The sequence below is a fragment of the Misgurnus anguillicaudatus genome, chromosome 24 (assembly GCF_027580225.2).
Source record: "Misgurnus anguillicaudatus chromosome 24, ASM2758022v2, whole genome shotgun sequence".
NCBI classification, from domain to species: domain Eukaryota; kingdom Metazoa; phylum Chordata; class Actinopteri; order Cypriniformes; family Cobitidae; genus Misgurnus; species Misgurnus anguillicaudatus.
Window position 1 is genome coordinate 7,158,861 of NC_073360.2, and position 18,646 is coordinate 7,177,506.

General features: G+C 38.3%; 1 protein-coding gene across 33 annotated transcripts in view; it reads right to left on the reverse strand.

Annotated features, from left to right (window-relative positions):
- elna (elastin a) overlaps positions 1 to 18,357 on the reverse strand; it is a 72,892-nt gene extending 54,535 nt beyond the window's left edge. For 23 of the 33 annotated variants that reach the window (XM_055195805.2, XM_055195820.2, XM_055195819.2 and 20 more), the window contains exons 1-3: positions 18,042 to 18,355; positions 3,699 to 3,758; positions 1,665 to 1,703 (exon numbers count right to left, since the gene is read on the reverse strand). In XM_055195805.2, the coding sequence (XP_055051780.2) occupies positions 1,665 to 1,703; positions 3,699 to 3,758; positions 18,042 to 18,117 (175 nt within the window). In that variant the 5' untranslated portion in view covers positions 18,118 to 18,355. Of the gene's footprint in view, positions 1 to 1,664; positions 1,704 to 3,698; positions 3,759 to 18,041 lie in introns of all 33 variants that reach the window. The other 10 variants (XM_073863150.1, XM_055195827.2, XM_055195824.2 and 7 more) reach the window with 4 other exon arrangements.
- Between the last annotated feature and the right edge of the window lie 289 nt (positions 18,358 to 18,646).

The window sequence follows — 18,646 nt, forward strand, 5'->3', positions numbered from 1 at the left end:
TTTTAAGAGCTGTCCAAACTGAAAACAACTTGCACTGACATATCTTAAAATATATCAGTGCCCTTTGTTTTGCCTCAAAAGGCGTACAGGTAATGTTTTTTGTACTGTAAGGCATATTTGTTAAAACTAGTTATATTTCCTAATTGAACTAAGTCCTAGTCCTGGATTAAGCTAATCCCTGTCCGGGAAACCGCCCCTAAGTCAATTTATCACAAGCCCAAACTTAAAATACTAGGTTGAATTGACTTGCAAAACCAAGTTGTTTTAACTTCATCCTGCATTATTTTACAGTGCAGTGTTAGTAATCCACATCCAGATTGTTAAAAAAATTTTATTCTTCACAAAACCCATCATGACACAGCTGCAATACAGGGTTCAAAGTGCAAAAAATGACCAAACACACTTTGATCTGGAAAATTATGAGGAATTCATCATGGTATTAATCTCAACATTAACATGCAAACAATATAATTTTGGCTTCTTTAGCTGTTATAAAAAAAAAGAAATCAATCAGGGTCAAGTGCTCAGCTAAAGATAAAACTGCACTATAACTGTCTGTTCACATCGCTGCCACCGACAGCATCAAACTGGCCAGAAGTCATTTATTTTCAATGAGAGTTGGTGGCAAGCTCCGGCGCATCTTGGACAGTGTGAGCATTGAGTTGAAATCAGATGTGATTTTTTTACAAATTCATTAGGTTAGTCCTAGATTAAAACACGTTTGAGGCGTCTCAACTGAAAATAACTTGCACTGACAGATCTTAAAAAAATACCAAAAGAAAATTAGAAAAATGAAAGAAAATGAAAGAAAATTTAATCTTAATTATCTTAATTTTACTAAGACCTAGTCCTGGCCTTGTCTGTAAACCAGACCTAATGGGGTGTACACACCAAACACGAATTCAAAGATTTGCGCAAATAAACTATATACAAAGTCAATGCAAAGGCGTGAATAGACGCAAACTCGAACAAGGTGATGCGAATGACGTGAATTGAGAACACATGCGATTCACCTCAATCGCACCTTAACGCAAGTTGAAAATTTTCAACGCATAACATGAAGATAAATCACGCACGTAATCTAGAGCGAGAAACACACTGCTTCGCGTTTTGGTGTGTACACAGCTTTAGAGCAAACCATTTTGCTCTAGGAGAATTCACACGTTTTAAGTCATAAAACATTTTTTGTTTCATACAGTAAACATCTCCTCAATATCTGCTAGCTGTAAAAAACGATGTCTCTGCAGACAGCCCAGGCTTCGCAAACTGCAACAAAAACAGGGTGGTCAAACCTACCACCACGAAACATAACAAAGTGTTCCAGCCAATAAACGACAAGAAGGATTTGGGAGTGGGGGTTGGGCGTGTTCATAACTCGTTCAGAAAGCACGTTCAGGCGTTAGCTACGCTCCGTTTAGTTTGACAACACTTCGAACGTCAACAGGAAGGGATGCCACACAGATTCACTTAGAGTGCCTTTAACATAAAAAATGTTAAATGACAAAAAAGCAAAATGGTTTGCTGTGTAGATGGTTTTATCCAAAGCAATTTACAGTGGATTGCGAGGGATAAATTTTTTGTGTGTTTACTGGGATCAAACCCATGACCTTTTCACTGGTATCCTATACCAGTTGAGCTTTACTGATTGATTCATGGTATTATACCTGCAGCTTTTGCCGGTTTGAATGAAGAGCTCCCAGCACCTGTTAAACACAATGAAAATGACAGCTATATCTTTTTCTATAGCGTTAATAACCTGTGCAAATAGTATGTGACAGTAGATGCACTATATGTAATACCCAACAGACAAAATGCTGTAACTTATGCAGGAAACAGAAAAGAGGAGAACGTCAGCAATCACTAATGATTAATTTATATGTTCTCATTAGTGCCAAAAATGTTAATTGTAGTACTAATGTGCTTGTTTTGAGTGTATGTGACATAAAAAATACATACTGTCTTATAAAGACCGAATGTTTGAGTAAAACCTGCTTATCCATCGCATCTGTCTAACAGCAGCTGGTGGTGCCACTGCTTGTTCTCAGATCACAAATATGTGATCTTACACTGTGAGCAGCAGCTGCCTGTCACAAATATATGATTGTACGGCTCAAGTGGGCAAAATAAAAACAAAAGTGAAGCTTGATGTAGCTGTGAACAGTCTGAAATCATGGTTCAAGTTGTAGAAAGTAAAGTGTAATTAAATATATTTTTGAAAATGTATTTAGTTTTAACCTTCATATATTCACATATATTTAAAAATGTATTTCAGGGGCAACAAATACACTTCTAATTTTACAACCCATATGGCAAAAACATATCTTTTTCCTGGACAAAATGTTTGTATAAAATAAAATGTATGAAGTATAATTACGTTTAAAATATAAAATTAAGTATATTTGTTGCAGTTGAAAATACATGTAATTTTAAAACTTTTACTTTTTAAACCTGTTAAGGGTTTCTAACAATGTGGTGTTAATGAAATTGGCAAAAAAAAAAATATTGGTGAAAAATACATTATTGTAAACATATTTTAAAAATCATATCATCACCAAAAATCATCATTTGTGGGTGTGTCCTTTTAAATGCAAATGAGCTGATGAAATGCAAACACTGAAATGGTTGAAACATGGTTTGTTGAAATTGAGGCTACATTTACACGTACATGGTTATTTTGAAAAACTGAGACATTTACCTTCGTTTGCGCCACTCGTTTACACGTAAATTTAGATTTCGCCTCTGAAACCAATTCTTTCGAAAAACTCCGGGCAAAGTGGATATTTTGAAAACCTTTGTTGGCACACTTGCATGTAAACTGAGACAAACGGATATTTATGGGGCCAACGTCACAGTATGTGCCAGAGCTCGCACCTAAGTCAAAAGCGCAACCTATGTTTACATGTGACTGCTACTCTGAACACTTCCATGATCACATTTATGTTCGTTCAAACTCGTTTCGTGTGTTTGCATTTGCAAAAACAGCTGCTCCATTATGTCGAGGAGTACAGACGAGTGCTCGGAGGTCAGCAATTTTACGCGTGTTCAACTTCATGCGGCGCTGCAAGAACCGACAGGCAGATGATGTCAACACACCGCCAGAGCAAGTTGAGAAATCACACGTAGAGGTCTAATTTCGAATCGCTCTCGCGGTACTTTGACGTCATTGAACACCTACTGCAACTCCTCCCTCCAACACGAAGAACCAGTCCCCGTCACCACCAGCGTCCCCGGTGATTGGCTTACGTGGGCTCTTGACAGTAGATAGGTCATGCAATATCAATTGTGCTGTCAATTATTTCTCTCTCTCTCTCTCTCTCTCTCTCTCTCTCTGGACTAAATGGCAAGGCGACACCATTGACAGGCAATGAAAGAGGGACAGTACTTGTTTAAAAGATTTTCTCTGGATTCACCAAAATAGTTCAGTTTGCCCTTTAATGTTCAAGACGCGGTTATGAAAAGCTGTGTATAAACATTTTGAATGTTGATCAAAGGGTCTCTTACTGTCTAGCTTTTGGCCATAATAATAACCTCAAAAGTCTCTGCAAACTAAACTTTCCAGTCCTACTGCCTTCAAGTTGTTAAGTTTGCCAGTGTTATTTCTTCACTTTTTAAATTCACTCCAATTTTTTTCAAACAAACAAATGATGAATCGTTTTCTGAACAATGATCATGAACATGGGTTCAGTTCTTGGTGGTACCTGGGTAAACTCCAGCACCTGGTCCTCCTCCTCCGACCCCACCCTGTGGTACGTACACCCCTAAAACAGAGAAAGAAAAGCCGTGAGAGTCTGTTTATTGTTTTATTGTTTTCTAGTCCTAATCTCAACCTCAGGGGTATACAAGGAGAAGAGCTTTAAAGTTTTGGCAACACTGTGTCTGAGAAAATGGAACTGATTTATGAAAATACTGCTGGATTTCTCTGGAATTTGAGCTAACTCAGGTTCTCTTGGGAAGATCTGAGTTCATAAATGCAATGGGATCTGTTTCTTCCAGAGTCAAATGGATTTCATATTTCTTTGAGGCAAGAAAATTGGTCGTTGTGTAGAATTAATTGTGTAATTAATGCTGTGAGCAATTCAATCAAAATGTCAACATTACCATGAAAAAAAAGCTTTTACCAGATGTTTTTAATTGAACTGATATGTCAGATGTCAATATTTAGTGGCGTAAATCAAGGTCTCTGTTTATCTTTTCAAACAATTTGTCACAAAAAAGTCACATCCGTAGCGAAGAAATGACACATCCATAAGAGTGAAATGTCACGTCCATATCAGAGAAATGTCACATCAATAATTTTGCTTCTTCCTCATAAATGCACACACAAAAAAATGAATAAATATGTTATTTTATTTGAAGAGTCTCCCACATACATTCTCTGTAAAATTATGCCATCATCTCTGGAGTAAATAAAGTACAATGAAATATTAATCCACTAGAACATAAATCCAGCTTCTCTCTGTCAAGGCGTGCATTTAAAATTTTAAAAGTACATCGACTGAAAGATGACAATGTCGCACATCTGTGACATAGCACGCAAGAGACAATTAGCGTTTGATATCACTTCCATAAAGCAATGTGGCGTAAAGCTTCATGAGGCGCAATATTTACATTTTAATTTATAACAAACGCAAGATTTGACGTTTACAGTCGCTGATGAGAACTGTATTAGTATTAGGAGTCATGTCAATATTATACGCTTCAGTGTGTATGAAAACGTAAGTAAATGTACGTATGGTACAACCACACTTTATGTAAAAATACACACTAATTCTCATGAGATCACATTGTACATGTATATGGTCAGCATTAAAGGTGCAGTGTGTAACTTTTAGCTGCATCTAGTGGTGAGGTTGTGAATTGCAACCAACGGCTTAGTCCACTGCTCACCCCTCACTTTTGAAACGCACAGAGAAGCTACGGTAGCCGCCACCGGACAAACATGTCATCGTTGGAGACAACTTAGTAAAAAAAATTATCCGTTAAGGGCTTCTGTAGAAAAATAGCGGCACAAAATGGCGACTTCCATGTAAGGGGACCCTCGGTGTATGTAGATAAAAAGGTATCGCTGTAAGGTAATAAACACATAAGGGTTCATTATGAAAGGTCTTTATTACACTCCTGATAATTTAGTTTTGTATATTATTTTGCATTTCTGTCAAGAGATCCTTCTAAAAATTACACACTGCACCTTTAAGGACAACATATCAAAGTACTTTTTATAATAAAGAAGATTAGACAACGGAGCCTTCAGTTACGAGTTGATGCGCGTGCATCTGTTTCATACAGCATGAGCTGCAGAGCGCGAGTCACGTGACTGGTGCGAGCAGCTGTGTCACTTGTTTATATTCGCTCACAGCCCAGCACCTGCACCACTGTATGCGTATCACGCTGACAAACATACACCTGATTTTACTGCTCTTGCGAAATCTAAAAACATATTTAGTCTTATTAGAAGGTAGCCTAATGTTTGCCAGTTACTAAGATGGCTGTTGTAGTTTAAATAGGGTTACTGTAATAACTAGCTTTAACAAAAAACAGCATAAAACAATTATGTTCCATATTATAAACGTTTTTGTTATGTGCACTGAAGTGAGTAAATGAGTTAAATTCTCAATGAGTGTGATACGGCTCTTATTTACCTATTTAAATGTAGAATAAAGCTTACTTGGGCATCTTACAATGCACTTATGTTGTTGTACAATTTTAAAATACAACATATGAACATGTCTGGATGTAGAAAAGGCCTACTTTGACATCTAACAATGCTCTAATGTTGTTGTTTGCAGTTGATTTTGTTATTATGCAGTTTCAAAATAACATAAGTATGTTTAAATGTAGGAAAATGTAGCCATCATCATTAATATCTCCGCCCCCTCGTTTGAGATGCTTTTCATGAACTGGCCCCCACGACAAACTAATTGAATAGCCCTGGTCTAGAGGAAGCACACTGACCGTTTAAAAGTGACACAAATTTTTAAACAGTTGTTGTAAAATAAAACACATCAGGACTGAAAGCTCAAAATATCAACCGCTTCCGGTGGTTCTTCTTCGCGCATTTATTGTAGTATTTAGTAAAAAAAATACTACATCCATGCGGCGAGAAGTGGATATTGCATGAAACGCATCTTAAGTAACAATCTGGATAAAACCCAGAAGTTTGATGTGCGTGCCCGCATTGCTACTATATATCAGCGGCAAAAAGAAATGCATGTTGTTATATCATGTAGTTACACCAAAGACTCCATCATTGTTAAGCCTAAAGTTAAATGCCCTCATATTTGTATTTCTACCAAAAATAAATCAAGGTCAAGTAGAAAAAGTTGTGGATGAGAAGATTGACAGTGGACAGGTCAGTTGATGATATTGTTACAAAAGCTCTGGATTGCCCTGGCATTGAGTTAGAAAATGAAGAAATGGAATCTTTAATAAGCTCCTGGAAAGTTTACATAAACTCTGATCATGTTTGAAGCAGAGGAAAACTTCAGAGAAATGATTTGCATGGAGAGAGCCCTGTGTATATTATCTCATAGCGGCAAAACATGATTAGAGGTGACAAAAATGTTTAGTCTGGATCAAGCTACAGTACATGGGAAAGTGTTTCTTCTTACAAACTAATGCCGACAGCGTCTTATCACAGCACTGCCTCACAGAGCAAGTTTTTCATATTTCCGCAGCTTTTCAGAGAAATACTGCACACAGAAATGACAAGACATACAGTGATGATACAACAGAGCTGGAGTGGGACTCATTTTTAGCCCTTGAGTTTAGTTTAGTTCACGACTGACTATATTTTTTGAAGAGAAGATGAAAGCGGCACGTTAATATTTTGAATTCGCACCCCTTGGGAGAGAAGTCACCAGCTGCCAGACAGACCAGCCCATTGGGAATTCTCCTGGTGTTCCTGATTAGCCAATCCGGGCTTGTGATATAATTTATACAATCACAGCTTACTAAACTGAAACATAACTCACTCAAGTAGGCCCTACTGTATATAAAGGTTTTATGTACTTTTTGATTGTTTGTACAATATGTCGACAGTATGCGTTTCTTTTTTTGTAGTTGTTATGCAGTATCTGAGCATCACCTGATAGAAAGTGTCTGCCAGACTGTTGAGAGAAACGTGATAGAAATCTTGGCTCAGACTAACATGACATGAAAATACAATCTCTTTATGCTATTTAGTGAGAGATGAAAGAAAGTCCGTCCCCTCAAAACACACTCTATAGCAGGACAGGAAGTGACCAGTCACCATGGTTACCATGTTAGAGTCATATCAGAATCAAATGGAGGATTTCCTGCCTCTGTGTGAATAGTGAGAGCAGGATTCCAATGCCTGGTATCAGTGTGATGTTAGGGTTTGGGTGAACAGACCAGTATAATGTCCTCAATGACCTCTGAAAATTACTCTACATGTTTTATCGACCCATTTACACAGATTTAACATTCTGACACAGGATAGCGTAAACTAAAAATACTAAACTAAAAAAATGGATTGTTTGACCTCAGTACACTTATTTGTACTTTTTAAAAAAGTACAGTTTTGTATGTTGTGTTTTAAGGCCCTTTTCTAACAATTTAAGCAAATGGTCTGAATCGCATGGTCAGGTGCACTTGGTGCGTGTGCGAATCAGAGGTCCCATTAACGGAACATTTTCCATCTTTGGCGTAATATTTTTAGCAATGACGGAAAAATCTGAAGACCATTCAACATTTTTATAACTGTAATTCCCAGCCCTGTCCAGTTGGTGGCGCTGTTTAACACATCACTGTGTTGGAAGAGCAGGAGATCAGCTCCCAGAACAAAATTAAAACGGCAATGAAAAGTCATCTGTCTGAGGTAAAGACACAAAATATAATGACAACAGACTGCATTCATCTCCCTTGATGCTTTTATTACACAAAGACGAGCACTCAGTCGATGCAGATCTAAATAGTTTTAAATACAGTAGCCTACAGTGTCATACAGAAAGTTGTTTTTACACATTTGTTGATATTTTAGTCGCAGTAGTATTTTATAATTTATGATTTGTTCATATTTGCCTGTTCTGGCAAAAGGTCCAATGATTTACAGCCTCCGCTGTCACTGCGGAAAAAAGCAAAAATTGTATTCATCTGCTTCCTGTGATGTAAAGTGTGATGTGACGTGTTACATGAACATGCCAAAGTGATTCACAATCTCTGTCTATCTGTTCTCTTTACAAATAAATACACATATTTTAACTTATGTGATCCTCTTGAAAGTTCATGATTAAAAATTTACGAAAACAAAAGCTATTAATTATTATCATTACAAAATGAAATGATGAATAAAAATGTATTATGACCAAATTTTAACAACCCAATCAAAATGATGGACAATGAAAAAGTCCTCTAGTCTGATATCCAATTTTGATAGTTGAACGACAGAAAAATGGTCCAAATGTACCTATTTTCTAATAAAAGTCATGGGCATGTTTTGGGCATAACATGCAATAAACCAGTTCTCAGAGTCTCATCTCCCATTCCCTTTAAAAGCTGGCTGCACTTACACCACGGTAGATTCGCTATTTACTGCCATAATTTGCAAGAGCAAAGACTGAACGCTTCTTCAAAAAGGAAATGGATCTGTATTCATCATTACGGAAAATAGGTCATTCTGATACATGCAATAACTATCCGTTATGACATGTAGGCATATCTTTAATAATAACATTTTACATTATAATCCTTTTTGATTTTTTAATATTTGGCATGTTTGTGTGCTTCTGCGCGTCACTGTGTGTGTAATGCTGCTTTTACACCAGCTGCGGTAGAGGCGTCAAGCGAGAGTGATTTCAATGTTAAAGGGACACAAGGCAGCATTTTTATGTTAATAAATCATCTTCGTAAGTCGGTATATGGTTAAATGACTCATTACATGACGAATGAAGACCCTCTCGCCCGCCCCTACCGTCTGTAGGAAGAATACCCCACTTGCAAGTTCGCTGTATCCGACCCGGTGTCCTTCAGTCTCGTAAAGTCTCAGATATAGAAAGCATTTGCTCCCAGACACTAGGGGGAGCTAGTAGAGAAATAATACTCAGACTTGCCTTGTGTGCCTTTAAGTCAATGCGATTAGGCATCCTGCGGTGTGCGCGTTTCGTGGGAATTGAGTATTGCCATAGGAAATAAGCGAGTTGAAAAATCAAAACTTTGACGGATTTACGCGCCGTGTCAACCAATCAGGACCTTGCTGTAGTAGTGACGTGATTACAGGAAGCGAGCGGAGTCTCAGCAGAGTCGCAGAAGCCCCTCCCATGACGCGAATTTCCGCGTGAATGTCTCGAATGACTAGAATTTCACGCGCGAATGAAGCGAGTAAACTTAAATGTTCAAGCATCCAGCTACGCGCGAAAAATACTGCACCATTGACTATAGACCAGGTTTTAGCTGAACAGGCTAATGAAACTGATATCTGCGTCGGGCTGAAACTAGCAAAAAACACTTTTGTGGAGCCTGGCCTTTATATTGTATAATAAATGGATACGTTATTTGCTCAAAATGTAATATAAGTACAATTTATCCTGGCAGTTTAAATTGAAAATCATATCACAATTTCAGAGACGCTGATAGAGGCACTGATGTGGTAAACAGACTTGTTTATGGGTTGGAGGATAGGTTGAAACAATGAAGTGGTAGAAGCTGTGGCGTTAACCTTGATGACTTTAATTCTTCTCAGCTCTTAAATCATTAAAGGAGTCATATGATGCGGTTTAATGTTTCCCTTTGTCTTTGGAGTGTAAAAATCTGTTTGTGCATATAGAAGATCTGTAATGTCGCAAAGATTAAAGTCTCAAACCCAAAGAGATATGCTTTCTAAAAGAAGGCAACACCTTCCTCAAACATCTCATCAAACATGCCCCCACATATCATTGTGGGTGAAGATTTGCATAACACCGCCCAAATGTATACAAAAAAAGGTGTAACTTTTATTCTCGCTGTAGTATTGCTTTTCAGAACGATAAGCTTTGTAAATATCGATGCGTTTCAGAAAGGCGGGGCATAGAGAAGCAACAATAATATACGGCATGTGAAAAATGTGTTTTTTAACCTTAAACTGCGTAAACACATTGCATACACCAAATAATGTACTTTTTAGAAACATCATATATGACTCCTTTAATGGCTTTATTCACTTTAAACAGCACAATTAAGCTTGATGTCCTAAAACTCTCTTGAGAAATTCTTGTTTAATCATGTAGATTTTGTAATTTTACTATCATTTCTGCTTTTAAACCTAAATGCCACAAGCTTAGCTGAGAATGTAGTAGGGAAGCCAAAATATTGTCACATTTTGACACTCATAAAGGAAGGACACAAAGCAGACGTTAAAGAATGTCTGAAGGATTTAAGTGTGAAAATTAAAAGAGTAAATCTCTGTGATTGGATACACCGCTCTCAGCTTCTCCTCTTCCTGAGCTGTAGTATCTCACTATTGCGATACAGAGATAACGTTCACTTTGAGGAATGCAAAGTCAATAAATATACAATGCAAAGACCGGCCAACACATCCAGAACTATATAATCAGTTTAAAAGAACCAGACTTTTGTTAACATTGTAAGAAACATTTTTTATATGTTAAGAGCAAAATTAAAGTCTGTGAACTGACAGAGCAAAGCTTCTGGGTTTACATTAAGATTATTTCCATTCATATGGAAAGCTAAGTTCTCCTTCATCATGTACCCATAATTAGATCATATACTATTAATAAATATATGCAAAAAGTGGGTTCCAGTCATGTTTAAAGAAACTTTAAATAACCAAAAACATGCTAAAAGAGACTGTCCTTCTTTTTGGCTTGGTACAATGCAATTCATTGAAGACCAGGAAAAAAACTGAGATTGCATCAGATCATGCCACAACCTCATGACCAAGCTCATTCCGGACAGAAAGCATGCACACGTAATGCTTGAAGAGATTTGGTTTGGGACAGAGCCCAAATTAAGCCCATACGAAAGCTGTCCAGGCTGGTTTTGGAGCAAATAGTGGTTTAAGTGCAGGTCTTTGTTTAAATCTTGGCTCAGGCTTTTCTTGGTGGAGGTACAAAGACAGACTCTCTTTGACATTTACCCTCAGAGGAATTTGTGGTTATAAAGCAACTAACATTCTTATCTTCCCATCTCTAGGTAAAACATGCAAAGCATCCTACCAATAAAGGAATATTCCACTTTTATTAAAAAAATCTCTTAATTTACTCACCACCATGTCATTCAAGATGTTTATGTCTTTCTTTGTTCAGTCGAGAAGAAATTACGTTGTTTTTTTTTGTTGAGGAAAACATTCCAAAATTTTTCTCCATATAGTGAACTTTAGTGGACCTCAACAGTTTACAGTTTCAATGCAGCTTCAAAGGGCTATAAACGATCTGAACCGAGGCATAAGGGTCTTATCTAGTGAAAGAATAGTCATTTTTGCCAAAAACCTCAAAATACACAACTTCTCGTCTTGCACTAGTCGTTTGATGTGCCAGTGTGACCTTACATAATCTTGTGGAAAGGTCACGCATGACGTATGCGAAACTACCACTCCAGCGTTTACAAGTGTGGAGAAAGAGAAGCGTTCAGATGTTGTTTTATGTGGAATGATACTAATAATGTCTTTGTATTAGTTTATTGTTTAAAATGGTCCGCAAGTGCATTTCACATATGTGACGCATGACCTTTACACGGCTAGTGCAAGACGAGAAGTTGTGGTTTAAAAGTAAAACCATTTTTTTTTGGGGGGGGGGTGCCTTGTTGTTTATTGTTAAGAAGTTATTCAGGTTGTTATTTACCAATTTGAATCACAGCCAGTACCACAGCAAACAGAGATTAATGATCTACTTAACAAACTTTGGATTCAGCAACTCTCTAAAGAGCCAGACACGCGTGTAGAGATTGTAAGTTCTTACACTGTTCATATGCTCTCATGAACAAAATGCACAACACCTTGATATCTGGTTATGTCCTAATGGACCGGCAGCTGTTGTTGGGTATATGAGTGTGGGGTTTCCAAATGCCAACGACGTGGTAGATAAAATGTCAGATCTGTTAGCAGGCTGACTGTGAATGTAGAAGAGGTTTAATTTAATGCAGCTAAATGAAGCAGCTTATCTTTACTAGCATTCCTGCACTTCATGACTTCAATAGAGGATGGCGTTGAGAGTTGAGGTCACAACAGAGGACTGTAGTGCTGTATACTATTCCTCATGCACTCAGAGCATATCGTATCAGTCAACAAGTGCATATGCTGAATTGCTAACTGAAAAGCAGGAAATAAGGTAGACTCTAAAAATCAAGATGCTGAAAAGTGTTCTTCACCTTTATGATATAGACAAACCATTTTTTCTCAAAGCAACATCAGTCCATAAGTTTTAACCATTTCTCTTATACCTTGCATAGACGAATAACCTTTTTTCTACTACAAATACAGTTTTGTGCAACAGAAGTGTTCTGTGGATGCTTAGGTTTATACTCAACAAAGAATCGTAGTGCTTTTAATTTTAGGCTACCAAACCAGATGTTTCTAAATGGATTGGGTAAGATTAAGTTGTTTGTTTAGCTAATTTTCTGTACTGTAGATCTTGTATAGCTTTATCTGTAAACTTGGAAAATCTCTTTATTCTATGTTTTGAATCCTGGTGTTCCCTCAAAGCTTTGCAAGATTTTTGGCTTTCTCACTTCACCAGAAAGACTGTGCTGGTCTACCAGCCTCACCATCCAAGTTTCATTGGCAAACACCAGATACTGTAGACCACGACAACATCAGTACTGATGAACCAGCTGAACTCTTATTGTGCTGTAAGAGGGTCTTTTCAGCAGGGTTACAGTAGGGGTGCGCAGGCACAAACTAACGCGTGGTTAATTGTATAACACGGACCGTTTACATTGTTGCACAAGGTCGAGGGAGCTATTTTTCCAGTATTGTTTTCACGCTGCCAAAAGATGGTCTCCAGCTAATTTATGGAAAGGTTTAATGTTTTTCCGTAGAGTTATTGATGATATTGATGAGTGTTTTGGTGGCATGCAAGTACATTTTTTCGTCAAATGTTTTTTTGGTTTCTGAGTTGGGTGTGTAAGGTACCAAATCCAACGTTATATCATCTTAATGAGTGTCTTGTTGACTAAAACATAGCATAATTCTACTCAGTCTCACAGGGTTTCGTGATATAGTCATGTAATTTTTTGATTCTTTTCGTGATATTATCACAACTTTCCGTGTTTTTCGTGATCGTATAACAAATTCCTGTTTTCGTGTGATTATCACGTATTGGTTACTCAACTGCTTTTTCCTATTTTTAAACTTTTGTCGCTCCGGTTTAGATTTGGTGCTTGCATTAGAATGTCACTTTATATATTGGTTTATACTATTTTTTTTCATATTTTTTTTATATGTCGCCTGGCATTAGGGTTAGAGTTGGGTTTGGGTAGGGATGTCATTTTATGTAAATCTAAACCCTAAACCGAAGCGACAATGATAAGAAAATAGGACAAAACAGTTGAGTAACCAATATGTGATAATCCCACAAAAACAGGAATTCGTTATACGATCACGAAAAATACGGAAATTTGTGATAATGTCACGAAAAAAGAATAAAAAAAATTACGTAACTATATAACAAAATTTCGTGAGACTGGGCTGCATAATTTTGAAATTTGTCTGCAGCTCTTAGCAACTTTTTTGGTAGGCTTGAAAATATTCTCACCCAGCGGGGTCACTAACGATATGAAAACAGCTAACGTTAGTCTAATTCTTGCTATTGTTTTAAATAGGCTACACATGAATGATTGCTGGTTGCTAACAAATTAAATGTGCCTTATGAACAAAAATAAATTTTGACACACAATTTTTGATATCTTTAAAATTGATTGAATAAGGTCATTAAAATCATAATGAAATGAATGGCTAAAATCAGACTTTGATGCTTATTATCTCAGAATTTGATTTTGAAACTGTAGTATTATTATTACAGACTGGGTCACATATGAAAAATGTTTTGTCATAATTGTGCTGCTTTTTCTCACATATTTAGACATTTATATCCATTTAAAATGGAACTATGAATAGACGAGGAATGGATGAATGAAAACAGTGTGGATGCCTGTCTATTATAGACAAATATATAAACAATATCCACTTCAAGCATATAGACATGCCTGCAAACTTAATTTTTAGCAAGTGTTACAACTAACCCCCCTCGTGTTACAATTAACCCCACCTTTGGGGTAAGTTGTAACGTTTGCACTTCTGTCACGTTTGGTGTAATTGCCAAGAATGGGAAGTACCAGAAACTAACTTCAAATGGTCATTTGTAGCGGAGATGTGTTTGTTGCTTTTGTAAAAATATAATTAATCGAACTCAAATATTTTTGAATGATTGAGCCAAAACCAAAAAGCGTTAGGTTGTGCCCCACTTTCCTCTACACAAAAAGCATACAGCACGCACTGCACATCACAGAGTTAGCAGTGTCCCGCAGACAGCATGGCAAACCTTGCTCAAATCCATCAACACACCACAAGACGTTCATTCCTTTTACGCAAGCATAGCCAGCCCTGGAAAACAAGATCTCCAGGACGGAGTCCAGAGAGGCGCTCCCAGCACAAATTTGCCATAAAGCACCTCAGGAGGAGTCACTAATCAGATTGGGAATTTGTAGAGGGAGGGCAGAGGGGGCAATTCATCATAATCCCATCTGACAGCGGAGGTGTGCCATCTGATCTGGCGGTGATTTCATACACCTTCAAGCACAGCCAGCCGAGTGTCAATGAGGAGGAGACCTAATGGATTAAAGTCCTCTGATGTTGCGAGCCAAAGACTTACGCCAAGCGGCCTCTTTACACGAGCGCTGCCGCATGAAAGGCCGGCTTCTTAATTCTTCGGAGACTAGAAGGAGGTGAGACCTTGCTTTTCTTTCCTTTCATCTGGCCTTCGCCCTTCTCACATAGCTTGCGTGTCATTAATAGCTGTTGTCATAAAACAGTCTAATTATTTTGGCTGTGCAAAAGAGCGCTGTGGCCGTCTGCTGTGCTAATCCGCGACCAACAGAGGTGTTGGAAGAACATGTAACCCAATATCGAGCAGACGTTGAAATGTACAGTATGATTGATCGTCCTTCGGTTACATGTAGGACAGACGTTCACATCGTAAATTAAGGAAGAGGCTGTAAAATTGTAACACAATGTGACGGAACATAATAATTCATACTTCCACTTTGGGCTTACTGTTGTATATTACGTAGCATTTGCCAAGTACTTACAGACATGCCAGCACAAGTGATAAGCAGTTTCTAGAGCAGGGGTGCCCAAACTTAGTCCCTGAGGGGCCGGTGTCCTGCAAGTTTGGAGTATGCCTGGAAGTTGGAAGTTTTGAGTATGCTTAATAAGACCCTAATTAGCTGCTTCAGGTGTGTTTTATTAGGGTTGGAGGCTCTGCAGAACACCGGACCTCCAGTACCTAGTTTGGGCACCTCTGCTTTAGACATAATGCCAGTACAACAAACAGACCACTGATCTTTTACTCAATGCAAAAACAGTCAGTGCATGCTTTGTACAACAGTTCTTTGGTTTCACAGACAAGACTTAAGGCTAGTCCTAACCTAAAATGCATATTTGAGCTGTCTCAACTGAAAATAACTTGCATTGACAAATCTTAAAATGTGCCACTGATTTGTCTCAAGATGCACACCTGTAACGTCCTGTTCTAAGAGGCTTAAACATCTTAAAGGCCTACTCCTGGCTTTAGCTAAGCCTTGTCTATAAAACCAGGGCAATGTGCTTTAGTCCCTCGGTAGGCTTTCTGCTCTTAAAGGAAACACGGTAGGGTCATGGCATCGAGCCATTTTGCTCATGAATTTATCATCCGGATTACATACTGGCTGATGCTGTGCTACGTATCACAAGAATCACCATTAAGCTACAAGGCAGTTGAGAGATATTTAAGATTAGTTTAACCCACCACAGCAATGTGACACATGACATAGTAGCTTCCCAAAGCCCTGAAAATCCCAGCTGCCCCATAATTCACTCATACCAGCAGAGAAAACATTCCACCTGTGCGAGCTGTCCAAACTATCTCGCAAGCTCGGATCTTTAAAATTCATATGGGGATTTTGGGATCTGTCCAGTATGGAGTTGAATTGATAATTCTCTCAGAAGGCAAATTCTCTTTTTGAGACGGCAACGAATGAACTCTTCATGGGATCATGCAACTTGAGTTCAGGGTAATTGGGGTCATCTCTGTGGATAAATAGTTTTGAGTTTAATAGGTCACTATAAGAAATCTGGTTGAATATGGACTTTTCACTAAAAACAGCGTTACGCTTTCTTTGAACTCGTTCAAAGAAAAATGATTTGAATCATTTCTTGTCTGTCCATTAGATGCGGGCAGACGGCACACAAGTATCGCAGGTGTCCCACAGACATGCCTGGATCGAACGGACCTGCAATTTGTCATTCTGGAACTGGGCCAAGTTTTAAGCGTACGGAGGAAATAGGCAAGCATTTTTATGGCCTTCAACGTTATTATCACAATGAACATAGCAGACTGCTGAAATTAAGATGCGGAATTTGCTTTTATGGAAAACATATCGCAGTTGCAACAACGGCAATATTTCTCCACAGCAAATTCATTCACCATCAACGAGCACCGAGAGAGGTCTTTTTTTAGGAAGGGCCTGGAAACGCACACAGCAGCATATGCAGAAAAAAAAAATAAAACATATTTTCGAGAAAATAAATGAATCATTGTGAAATACTCTGGCATTGTTTGGAAACTGGGAACAGACCATCGCATGCCTTCCAATCATGGCTAAACATCGCACAGACACATCCAAGAACATCAAAATATTTGCAATCTAAAGACAGGAGCCAAAAAACGTGATAGAGATTCAGTTTCTCGTCTTATATATCCGTACCACAATCTGCCTTCGTACTTGACTTTGAGGTGACTGCGATAGCACGCGACGTATGCTCAGCCAAAAACACTGAGCCAGTGGACACTTGTGTGCCTATCTGGACAGATAGAAAGGGTTTATGAAGTTAATTGTACACGAGCTGACAGAAGTGGAGCTGTTGCAGCTGCAGTCTTCCGTGCGCGTGAGCTGTGTTTTCGATTAACAAACTCATCACAGCCCTCCCCGTCACCTCAGCAAACGCTCTACATTTGAGAGGAATGGCCTTCGAGAGAAACAACATTCATTACATTCGTTATATTCCCAGTCGAGCGATCTGGCTCGAGAAGACGCTGGAGGACTTACACTAACATCTGTAACTGGGTTTAATGTTTATGACATTCTGTTGTAAAGTCTCTGCAGCCTGCGTTTGGTGCTTTGCACTATTTGCTATAATTCTCGCTTTTTAAGTTATTCATTTAACTTTGATTGCCAAAAGACAGCAAATCAGAGATAACTTGTAACAGTAAGGCATAAAACATAAGAGTTTGATTAATAGCTGCATACTGTATGAGGGGGGAAATCACATGAAAGTAAAAGTCTTTAGCTGGCACGTGCACTGGATACATATGGTTATTATATCTTTTTATTTTTTTTCTTAAATATAAATTTAACCACCCCAACTGTTTCCCATCAGTGTGGATACCTCGGCAAACAGGCATGGTGGCAGTGCCTGAGATCTTAGGTATGTTATGTAAAGTTTATGAATTCACATGATCTTCATAACGGTTTATTAATATCATGTGTGTGGAAAATAAGTGCTTTGTTGTCTTGTCACCATGCCAGTTATACATACATAAAATTTTACTTATTTCATCTAATGTTTTTACTTGCATGTTATCAGTTCATATATTTATGAAAGCATACCCCCTCAACTCCAGTAACAAATGCATGACAAAAATGTGTTATGTAATTATTAAACACTACCACTTGCAGCACACATCAGTTGTAGATTAAGTCCTGTAACTTCACTTTATTCTTAAAGTACACTTAAATATCTCGAAATCTGTACGAGAAACGACTGCCGAAGCCTTCAAAGTCCCACTCTCTGTATCTCAGGATCTCAAATATGAGCCATCAAAGTGGACACCTACCTCCCTGCAGCGAAGGACTCGGCTGTGTGGTGAGGAAGAAACCGAGAAGAAACAACGCAACCCTCCTGCAAGCCATCTCGCCCCAAAATGCACCGGCCCTCCCCAAATCAGCTGGTTTTATTCTCCAAGAGCTAATTACCACTTCAAAAATGTCTCAAAAAAAAAGAAGGAGAGAAAGAAATGATACTGGACACGACGTAATTAAAAAGGGCAAAGCCTTTGGTTTCGTTGGATCATTGCTCTTTTTTCTCTTCTATGTCTGGTGTTACTGTTTTTATTCTGGTCACTCCTGCCAAAAAAGCTGCTAGAGAGAGACAGAGAAAGAGAGAGAGAGAGAAAGAGAGAGACATGCCAGGAGGAAAGACAGGGGAGAGGGGAGGGAAAGATGAAGGCCGAGAGAGAACAAGAGAGACAAGGGGAAAGAGAGAGAGAGAGAGAGAGAGAGACATAATTTCCCACTCTCCAAAAAGAATTTAACCGTCTGCCAGACATTTGCATGGACTGTAACAGGACTTTGTATTTGTATGCGAGCAGAGGAGGAAAACGATAATGATGTTCGACTCATCATTGGGTCTCTGCCTTACAACCAGAGCTCTCAGAAAGTA